Source organism: Myotis nattereri, assembly GCF_964212035.1.
Source record: "Myotis nattereri genome assembly, chromosome: 15".
Taxonomy (NCBI): domain Eukaryota; kingdom Metazoa; phylum Chordata; class Mammalia; order Chiroptera; family Vespertilionidae; genus Myotis; species Myotis nattereri.
This window is the reverse complement of record NC_138090.1, coordinates 1,149,489-1,160,748: the sequence shown is the minus strand read 5'-3', so window position 1 is coordinate 1,160,748 and position 11,260 is coordinate 1,149,489. Positions and strand designations below refer to the sequence as shown.

Here is an 11,260-nt window from a genome sequence, read left to right as displayed (position 1 = left end):
ATTCATGATGAACCGTACCTTCCAGATGCTTCCACAGAGCTGCCGGGTGGGTGTTATTTTTTGGTAGAAAGGCAAGCAAGAGTTTATTGACCACAGCAAACATATACCTAGGAGAGAGAAACAGGGAAGGGCAGGGAGGAGGAGGAGCAGGAGGAGCAGGAGGAAGAAAACAAAGATGAAGATGGCAATGATGGCAGTCATTGTTGTCACGTGTGTTTTTGGGACCTTACTCTGCCTGGCAAGTCCATGGCCCTAACAACCACCCGTCGGAAGTTGTCTGATTCCACCCCCCCGCCCCCTGGAACCTGTTGCCTGGCATTGCGTGGGGTGGGCGGCCAGTGAGCAGGACCTCAGACCGGAAGTCCCTGAGAAGAGGACCAGGAGACCCTTAGTGCAGGGCTTCCCTCCCCCTCGATGTGTCCCTTCCCTTCTCTGTCTTCAGTGCTGGCCTACAGCTTCAACCCGACCCCCAGAGCCGGCGTGCTGGGGATACCCCTGTGCCTTTGAGAATTCTGAAACCATCCAGAGTCTCTCTCACCAGGAACTGCCTGGGGCGCCGTGGGGCCTGCGTGGGCCCAGCCCGCCGACCATGCCCATTGGAGATAGTGAGGCCTCCGCTCTGGCCAGAGCTCCGTCCAGAGGACGTTGGGGAAGCTGACCGCCCTCCCACCTCGCTCTCCTGGTCACGCCGTGGCTGCCACAGTCCACAGCCTGGTTGGAATGCCGTGCTGTCACTAAGGAACTCAGCCAGGACTGAACCATTTCTGGCCCTGCCTCCTAGCATCGCCCGCACACCGGTCACAACAGGCCGGTCCGCGCTGCCCCCCTGCTTGTCTGTCGCTCACCTGGCACACACCCCCCTCGGTGTCCTGCCCACCTCGGGAACGCCGGCGACGTGATCGTTTGGGTGCCCACAGGTCACTGGCATGGATCGTAGCAGATGAAAAAAAATGCCCTTGCTCAGCACGGCAAGCTCTAGGCCCAAATGCGAGCGTGAAATCGCTGGCTTATTTTTGTAATAATGTTTACAGCTGTTTAATGACCCTGAAAAGGTTGGGTAGTCGGGTGCTGCGTGCTCAGAACAGGAGCGGATTGTGCTGATAACAACCTGAGCGTAAGCGGCGTGAGCTCTGACAATGGGAGAAGTAGCGCTAACAGGCAGCCATTGTGCTGCAGGGGACGCCCTCAATCACAGCGCACCCCAAGGGCAAGGGAGCGGGCGGGTCGTGTGGAAGGGCCAGGGTCAGGGAGTCGGGGGGCGGGGGGGACGCCTACAGCCAGGACTGCGGGCGGTGGCAGCATTTTGGGTGAAGCCCTGGCCCCAAGCCCTCCCCCTGCCCAGCGCCCGGGGCCATGGGGCTGCGAAGCTGTGAGGCAGTGCCTCTCTCCACGCTGATAAAAAAGGGCATATTTAGTTGTGCTTGGCTAGACAACATTTGATTTTTAAAAATCCAGTTGAAATGGTAATTTTGAAAGTCATTTTATTTCCCAACTATTCTTTTTCATGGTACGCGGATAAGACGCTTGCTGGCAAGATCTATATTTTTTGGACTGTTCGTAAGATTACTTTTTTTTTTCCTCCCTCTCCTGTGCTAGCAAAACGGAACCGTGTTTTTGTGTAAAATGTATTTAGCCTCGTAGCAGCTGGCATTTCTGGTGCCCTGATGGCTTTGAATTTCCTTTGGAGGGAGTGAGGCCATTCGGGTCTCTGTCGGAGGAGCTAAGTGGGAACTTTGGACGTTGCTGCCCCAGGAAACAGCGAAGGCGGAACCGCCGGGTCAGGAGAGCGGTCAGCGCCGCCGCAGGCAGCCGAGGGCTCAGGTGGCTGCGGAGATGAGAGGATGAGGCGGAAGGTGTTTTGACGATCTGTGTGCCCGATGGTGGGTGCCAGGGCTGAGGGCACCCCCCCTGGGAAACGGGACATCGCTGAGCTCCGGGGCAACCTCCAGCCCCCAGACGCTGTCCCGGGGCCCGTGTGGCGGCGAGGCTGCCGTGGTGGCCGGGACTCAGGCCCCAGCCTGGTTCTTGGTCTTTTTTCTTTTCTTCTTCTTCTTTTTTTTAATATATTTGTATTGATTTTAGAGAGGAAGGGAGAGGGAGAGAGAAACATCCATGATGAGAGAGAATCATGACCAGCTGCCTCCTGCACGTCCCCCACTGGGGATGGAGCCCGCAACCCGGGCCTGTGCCCTGACCAGGAATGGAACCATGACCTCCTGGTTCCTAGGTCGATGCTCAGCTCCTGAGCCCTGCCCGCCAGGCTGGTTCTGGGTCCATGTTGACAGCTGCGTTGGGTGCCCGAGCACCCACCATGCCCTCTGGGCTCGGGAAAGGTCAGGTTGGGGTGATGGTGGTGTTTCCAGAGCTGGCAGCTGACAGGGCCGCCGCCTGCCCAGCTTTGGGGAAGCCCGGCTCCTGTCCGTTGGGCTGACGGGCACCCAGCCAGCGGGTTTATTGCTGCTCCTGCTCGGCTTCGGGCTGAGGCCATGCGCCGAGGACCAGTGGGCTGTTCTCAGTGGTGAGTCGTGTCTTACTTGCTTTCACTGTGCGAAGGTTTCCTCCCTGGTGACGGGTCAGGTGCCGTCCTGGCAGTGCCTCAGAGGCCGGCCGGCGGCCGATGGCCTGCAGGCGGGGTCAGGCCCGCCCCGTGCTGCTCCCGGCCTCTCACTGCGGTGTCTCAGCGGCCGCGTCTTGGGAGACGGCCCAGATCCAGGCCGGGGCCGTGCACATGCCACCAAGTGCCCGGGGCAGGGGCGTGTGGGCAGCGCTGCAGGCCAGGAGCCTGTCCGCCCCGGTGGTCGGGACGCAGGGCGTGGCACTGACAGGCTCCACGGCAGGTTTCGGAGGACAGACGTGTCCCCGTGCCCGCTGCGGGCTGCAGGAGGGACCTGGGACACTTTGCCAGGGAGGCCCCTTCAGGCAGCCCCTGCCGTCCCTGGCAGCTGTCGGGGCTGCCGGTGGCTTCCATCCCTTAGCAGTGGCACCACCGGTCCCGCAGTCACAGGGAAGCATCTGTATGAGTTCCCATGGGGACTCCACGCCCCGCCCCTGCACAGACCTACTCCATGGGCACACACACACACACACACACACACACACACACACACCCCTGTGCACACACTCCCCTGCACACGCACCTATACACTCCCCTGTGCACGCACACACATACACACATACCTGTGCACACACTCCCCTGCACACGCACCTATACACTCCCCTGTGCACGCACACACACACACATACCTGTGCACACACTCCCCTGCACACGCACCTATACACTGCCCTGTGCACGCACACACATACACACATACCTGTGCACACACTCTCCTGCACACGTACATATACACTCCCCTGTGCACGCACACACATACACACATACCTATGCACACAATCCCCTGCACACACACACACATACCTGTGCACACACTCCCCTGCACACGCACATATACACACATACTTGTGCACACACTCCCCTGCACACACACACACACCTGTGCACACACTCCCCTGCACACGCACATATACACTCCCCTGTGCACGTGCACACATACACACATATCTGTGCACACACTCCCCTGCACACACACATACACACACCTTTGCACACATTCTCCTGCACACACACATACACACATACCTGTGCATACATTCCCCTGCACACATACACGTACACACACCTTTGCACACATTCCCCTGCGCGCGCGCGCACACACACACCTGTGCACACACTCCCCTGCACACACTCCTCTGCACACACACACACATACCTGTGCACACACCCCCCTGCACACACACATATACACTCCCCTGTGCATGCACACACATACACACATACCTGTGCACACACTCTCCTGCGCGCACACACACACACACTCACACCTGTGTCCACAGCTGCAATGGTTTCTCCTCCCCCTGAACTTGGAATCCTGCCTCTCGGGAGCCGTTTTGTTGCTTTCCTGTCATTGGTGGCCTTGCCCAGTGGCCCCTGGCAAGTGTCCCTGAGTGACCGAGCCAGGGGTAATGAGTTCTGGACGGGGAAACCTGGAGGCTGGAGACGTTGGGGCGGACCCAGGGTTGTGAGGCCCAGGCCGGGCGGGGGGCCAGCTCATCCTGCCGCGGCCGCCTTGGCCCCGGCCAGCTCGCCAGCTCCTGCCTTTCCAGGAACTCCCTCCCCTGCTCTCGGCTGGCGCTGGCGTTGGCCAGGGCTGACCCATCTGGGCACCTGCTCCTGGCACTGCAGGGGGCGGGTCCCAGAGGATCTGGGCTGACCGTCTGGTGCGGCCCTGCCCCCGGGGGCTCTGCTCACTTGAGGGCTGTCGCCTGGCATGTCTCCTGGTGAGCTGGTGCTCTGCTCAAATCCTCGTCCTCCGTGGGCCCCACGCAGCCTGGTCTCTGCCTCCTGGTGCCCGTGGGCACCTGGACTGAAAGAGCTGGTGGTGGCAGAGTCTTCTTAGGGGGTAGCCAGAGGCCCTCCGGACTGTGGGGCGTCTGACTGTGGGTGCTGGTGGACCTGCGAGGCGGAGTTTGGGGCCTGGGAGGTTGGGACTCACTACTGTGGCCTGTGTTGTTGAGGTCTGCTCATTCACTCCCCCATTCGGCGGGCCAGCACGGAGCCCGCGATGAGCCAGCGCTGCTCTCGCCCTGAGACCTCCTCTGGGACCGAGGCCGACGGGACCTGCCCTCACGGAAAAGCAGCAGCTCGCTGGAGGGTCGACGCCAGACTTCCCTGGCGCTGGGCGCTGTGAAGGAGGGTGGGGGCATCGGCCTCAGACAGGGCCCTGTGAGCTGAGGCCTGTGTGAGGAGAAGAGAGACACTATCTGGCCTCTGCAGGCTCTAGAACATTCCGTGTTCAGCAGTGGCACTTGACCAGTTGCGTAAAAGGTTTTTTAAAAAGCTTTGTTGATTGAAAAAATTTTTAACAGTAAAAGAACGGCATACCCAGACCTCGCTGGAAAAGGCCCAAGCGCATTATGTGACACGCGGTCCCGCGTGCGTGGGGCGGTAGGTGGTCCTCCCCCGACCCACTGATCTGCGGGCTCGCCGGATGGCACGGATGGCACACTCAGCCTCCGTGCCCTCCTGCTGAATTGGCCGCAACCTGAAAATAGCCCGTCTTCCTGGCCTGGCGTCTTCGGAGCCGGCCAACTGGGCAGCCTCTGGCCGCGGGCCAGCGCGTTGGCTCTGGACTTTGTGAACTTCCCCGCGTGCTGGTGAATCCTGGTCTCCCACGTGCCCTCAGGGCGTGATCCATGTTCGCTTAGGAGAGGAGCAGGCATGGCCCACGGGGGCTTGAAGGTGGCGCGAGGCTGGGGACACGGCCCAGGTGTCCTGGCTCTGCACCCTGGGCCTGTCCCTCCGTGCTGGCTGATGGGCGCCGGGACTGCCCTGTGTCCGAGGGCCAGCGACGGGCCTGGTAAGTTACTGAGATGCACGCATCTCCACAGGAAGCCACTCCTTTCTGACCGGTCTCCAAAATGGGCCTTTTTTAAAAAAAATTTTTTTTTAAATAATTTGACTGCCACCAGGAACAAAAAGATGGCAAATTGGAAGGTTCCTGTTACTGCAGTGCCCTGTGCCGGGTGTGAGCTCGCGGGCAGTTGCCCTGCGTCGTCCGCATGAACACGCGGACCTGCACCGCGGCGGCGCGTTCTGTCCTGGGAAGAATCACCGTGTCTGTGCCCCTCGGTGCCCGATGGCCACCCAGCCCGTCCTGACTCCAGGGAGGCCGGCCCCGCTGGAGACCCTCCACGCTGCGCACAGGCTGCCGGGGGGCAGTGCGGCGGGCAGCGCACCCCGTGACACCGAATGTGCTGCCTCCACACCCCAGCTCTGCCCCAAGGCCCACGGGGGAGTGTTGGCCCGGGGACCAGTCCTGGCTGGGGGTGAGCACTGCTCCTGGCCCGCCTGGCTGGCCAGGACATCCGAACAGCGGGGCCCGCAGAGGACAGCTGGTAGCATCGTTCCAGGGGTGGGAGGCGGGTCTGGGCTCCTTCAGGGGGAGCCGGGCTCTGGAAACAGGAGGGCCCCAGGCGTGGGCTCCTGGCCTCTCAGGGCTGAATTCCCACGGGCTTGACGTGCTCCCGCGCCCATCCCTGTGTGGCCGGCTCAGCGGCCCAGCACTGGCCGGAGGGGCGGTGAGGCCGGTGACAGACCATTCTGCCGCCACGCTCTGCGCGCTGCTGTTTAACAAACGGCTCCGGGTTCTCATTTTCCGCCGAGCGCCTTCCGCAGGTACCATTTGTACTCATTACTGGGTATCGGGAAAGTTATTAAAAACACTCAGACGGGGCGAGAGTTCCGACAGCGGCGGCGCTGGCCTTTAATTGGTCTTTATCTAGTTCTTTGAACGATCGCCTTAAGCCCAGCGAGAGTCCTAGCCCTGGAGACGGTGCCCGTGGAAGGACAGGGAGCAAGCGTGTCCCTGGTGGGAGGCCTCACCCCGCCCGCGTCTGCACCGTCTCGGGACCCGCTGACTCCATCAGGAGACAGTGTGTGCCACTCGACGACAGCATAACAGCGTTTCGTAACATAAGGGTTAAATCTTAATCTCTGAGGTTTGCAAAGCTGCTACTCGCAGTCTCCTTAAAATTTAATATACCTCGTTAATGCTTCCTTGCAAACACTGAAGGATTTTTATGATTATAATCATGTGTTACAGCACCTAGCACTGTTTCTAAGCAGCATACTAATCAGCTTAATGAGATATTACTGCACTTTTTGTTGACGAAAGCAAAATCCCTTTTATTGTTCCAAAGCCTGTCCGTTACTTTATTTCCCCCCAAAACATTATCTTGTTTTATTATGTATCAGTAAATATCATGCCATGGGTGTTTCTTTTTTCTTCTTTCTTTTTTTTTTTTTTTTTGACCAAAACATAAAATAACCCCTTTCATCTCAGAGTGGCGAATGCATTGGCCGTGGGAACCTGAGTTCCCAGCGAGTGGGACAGCCGTTCTGCTCTGAGGCCAACTTTGAACGGAGCCAACAGGTGTGGGTGTCCCAAGGTGGGGGCTGGGGCGGGGGGGGGGGGGAGACTTTCCCACGCTGACCGCCCCCCACCCCGTCTGTGATCAGGTGCTGAAAGTGGTAAAACGTGAATAATTTAACCGTGAATGAGTAATTGCAGTCGGCAAATAGAAAATACAAGGGAAGACGATCCATCGCCCAAACAAATGGGAGGACCAAAGCCATGTTGCATAATTGGCATTTAATAATTCATCTTTTTATTATTGTTTTCGACTCTCATTCCCGAGCATGACGATGGTGAGGTGAGGCAGGGAAACGCAAAAGCCCGGCGGTGGCTGCCCCCCACTTCCCCGCCCCCCCCCCCCCCCCCCGCCCCCTCCGTGCCGGGTTCCGCGCACCCCATCTGAACTCTCTCTCCCTTTCCAGGGATGGAAGAAGCCAGCCTGTGCCTTGGAGTGTCCCCCGCCGCCGCGGCCGACGCGGAGCCCCGCCGGAGCGGCCCCGTGCTCAACGGCCAGTATGCCATGAGCCAGAAGCTGCACCACGTCACCTCGCAGCTGGGCCAGGCCTTCCCCGAGCTGCACGTGAGGCCCGGCCCCGAGGACAAGCCCGCGCCCCTCGACGACCAGGCGCACGTGGCCCTGGGCGGCGGCCCGGCCCTGGGCAGCCCTATGGCACTGCTGGCCGGCCCGCTGGGCCGCGACCTGGACACCAGCCTCAACGGGCGCGTGGACCTGCAGCAGTTCCTCAACGGGCAGAACCTGGGCATCATGTCGCAGATGAGCGACATCGAGGACGACGCACGCAAGAACCGCAAGTACCCGTGCCCGCTGTGCGGCAAGCGCTTCCGCTTCAACAGCATCCTCTCGCTGCACATGCGCACGCACACGGGCGAGAAGCCCTTCAAGTGCCCCTACTGCGACCACCGCGCGGCGCAGAAGGGCAACCTCAAGATCCACCTGCGCACCCACAAGCTGGGCAACCTGGGCAAGGGCCGCGGGCGCGTGCGCGAGGAGAACCGCCTGCTGCACGAGCTGGAGGAGCGCGCCATCCTGCGGGACAAGCAGCTGCGGAGCAGCCTGGCGCCCGCGCGCCCGGACCTCAAGCCCCCGCCGCACGCGCATGCGCACACGCACGCGCCGCCCGCCCCGCCCGCCGCCCCCGGCCACCTGGCGCCCCCCGCCGCCTCCGCCCCCGGTGCGCCCGACGCCGCCCGCCCCGCGCCCTCGCCCAAGCCCGCCCTGGGCGGCGGCGGCGCGCAGGAAGAGGCGGTGGCCCCGGCGGCCGGCTTCCGCTGCACCTTCTGCAAGGGCAAGTTCAAGAAGCGCGAGGAGCTGGACCGCCACATCCGCATCCTGCACAAGCCCTACAAGTGCACGCTGTGCGACTTCGCCGCCTCGCAGGAGGAGGAGCTCATCAGCCACGTGGAGAAGGCGCACATCACGGCCGAGTCCGCGCAGGGCCAGGGCCCCGGCGGCGGCGGCGAGCAGGCGGCGCACGAGTTCCGCTGCGAGGTGTGCGGGCAGGTGTTCAGCCAGGCGTGGTTCCTCAAGGGCCACATGCGCAAGCACAAGGACTCCTTCGAGCACTGCTGCCAGATCTGCGGCCGGCGCTTCAAGGAGCCCTGGTTCCTCAAGAACCACATGAAGGTGCACCTCAACAAGCTGTCGGCCAAGGCCAAGGCCCCCGGCGACGCCGACGCGCCCGCGCCCCTGGGCGGCCTGGCGCCGGAGGCCCACGCCAACCTCTACTCCCGCTACCTGTCCTGCCTGCAGGGCGGCTTCCTGGCCCCGGACAAAGCCGGCCTGGGCGAGCCCGGCGGCCAGCTCTACAAGGGGGAGCTGCCCCTGAAGGAGAAGGACGTCCTGGGCAAGCTGCTCGGGCCCATCGCCAGCGGGGCGCACGGGGGCGCCCCCGAGGGGGACAAGCACGCGCTCCTCGGCTGCCTGAGCCTGGTGCCCCCGCTCAAGTCCAGCTGCATCGAGCGGCTGCAGGCGGCGGCCAAGGCGGCCGAGATGGACCCGGTGCACAGCTACCAGGCCTGGCAGCTCATGGCCCGCGGCGTGGCGGCCGACCGCGGCTTCCTGCCCAAGGAGCACCCGCTGCAGCGCGGCCCGGAGGAGGCGCTGGCGCCCGCGGGCGTCCTGTTCGATAAGGAGAAGCGGGAGTACGTGCTGGTGGGGGCCGACGGCTCCCGGCAGAAAATGCCGGCCGACCTGGTGCCCGGCTCCAAGGCGGCCGGCCAGAGGGACCTGCCGGCCAAGCTGGACCCGCTGGAAGGCACTCGGGAGTTCCTGTCCCACGGGCTCAGCCAGGCGCTGGACTACCACCTGCAGGGCCCCGGGGGCCTGAAGGAGAAGCCCACCGAGTGCCCCGACTGCGGCCGCGTGTTCCGCACCTACCACCAGGTGGTGGTGCACTCGCGCGTGCACAAGCGGGACCGCAAGGCCGAGGAGGACGGGCCCCACGCGGGCCTGGACGAGCGGCGCGGCTCGGGCAGCGACCAGGAGTCCCAGTCGGTGAGCCGCTCCACCACGCCCGGCTCCTCCAACGTCACCGAGGAGAGCGGGGTCGGCGGGGGGCTCTCCCAGACCGGCAGTGCCCAGGAGGACAGCCCGCACCCCTCCTCGCCATCCTCCTCAGGTAGGGGGGCCGGGCGGGCGGGTGGGGGCAGGACAGCCGGCAAGGGCCCTGCCTGCCCAGAGGCCTCGGTGGGGGGCGGGCCTTTTGCTGCCCTTCAAGGTCAGGCCCGAGGCCAGCGTGGCTGGGGGCGCGTGAGGACCTCGCCTGTCTGCCTGGTGGAGAGAAGGCTGTCATTTTGTCTCTTAGCCGTCCCTTGCGCCCTGGCTCCTCTGAAATGTAGTGGACCCTCCTCCTCCCGTGGGGTAGGATGGCCAGTGGGCACATTCACCCACGGGGAAAACCTCTCCCTGTAATTACCCACCTCTCTGCTCCACGTCATACCCTGGCCTGCTGGCCGTCCCCTGCTCTCCAGAGCCCGGGAGCCTGGAGCCCGCTCCATCCGTCCACAGACGTGAAGGCGCAAGTTCAGGCCCTCCCCGCCTTCCCCACTGAGGGTGTCCCTGTGATCCGCTCAGGTGGGCTCCCCCGGTCTTCCTCCCCAGACCGGGCCCTGTGGGTCCCTTCCAGAATCGCAGTATGGCCCCTGGGCCAGCTCCTCGGTGGTTTGGTGGGAACGGAGCTTTGGCTCAGATGCGCCAGTGCCCATCCCGCCATGCGCCCTGTTCATGGGTGATGCGGCCTTGGGGTCCAAAACAGCAAAGCAGAAAATCTGTCATCAAAACATCTGAAACACGGAGGCTTCCTGGTCCCGTCTGAAAAAACATGCGAACACACACGCGCACACATACACACACATGCACACACGCACGCGCACACACACACACCCTCATGCCTCCCAGGCTGAATCTAAGTGGCCCCCTCGCAGGCGGGCGGCCTCCTCGGCCTGGGCCCGGCCCTCCGCGTGGCCGGTGCGCGGGAAGTTCTGTCTGGAGCCCTTTCTGAGGAGAGCAGCCAGCTAATCCTGCACTCACTCTGCAGCCTCCCAGCGGCGGAAGTCGTGCCCTAACAAATACCCTGTTACTAATGGCAACATTGATTCCTGCAATCAGCCATTAAGCCGAGGAAGCGAACGGCAGTTTGGGGCACCTCGAGGTGCCGCGTTGCCCACAGGCGCGGGTGGCAGCCAGGGCGGGGGTTCGTTTGTTTTGTTTTGTTTTTAGTTTTTCTCCCCGTCTCCCTCTTCTCCCCCCTTCCTGGGTTTCGATAAACATCTGTGTATTGGAGGTGGCGATGACGTGCACTGGGCTGTTCGTGGTCACTGCCGCGCTTCCGTCCCCACCCCCCCCCACCCCCCCCCCCCCCCAGGGCAGCAGAAGTAGGATGAAGATGAAGTGTGCGCCCCTGGCTTATCACAGGCCAGGAAAGAATTGTTAAGACACATAAATCTGAGCGGGACATTCCAGAGATTCCGATAGCACTTAATGCCGCTGCTTAAATACCCATGAAACACACTGTCTGCTCCGCAGTCCCTGGCTCGGCGGTGATTTATTTCTGGTGGGAACTCCGGGGGAGGCCTAGCGGGACCAGGAGCGCGCCTGGGCGGGCCGGCCGCGCCACGGGGTGACCATGGCCGGGGCAGGCGAGACGCAGGGCGGGGACTTCAGGTTTCGGTGGAAGTGGGTCCCTGAACGTGGAGGCGGCAGTGAGGCTGTCCCCTGTCGCTGGGGACTGTTCCTGGCCCCCGAGGGAGTCCCTGGTGCCGGGGCGTGT

The 11,260-nt window shown here is 62.6% G+C and overlaps 1 protein-coding gene across 1 annotated transcript in view; it reads left to right on the top strand.

Annotated features, from left to right (window-relative positions):
• Nucleotides 1–7,393: 7,393 nt before the first annotated feature.
• ZNF536 (zinc finger protein 536) overlaps nucleotides 7,394–11,260 on the top strand; it is a gene marked incomplete at its 3' end in the record, with an annotated part of 139,404 nt that continues 135,537 nt past the window's right edge. The window contains exon 1 of the mRNA XM_081107008.1: nucleotides 7,394–9,610. Coding sequence (XP_080963134.1) covers nucleotides 7,396–9,610 — 2,215 coding nt within the window. The 5' untranslated portion in view covers nucleotides 7,394–7,395. The remainder of the gene's footprint in view (nucleotides 9,611–11,260) is intronic.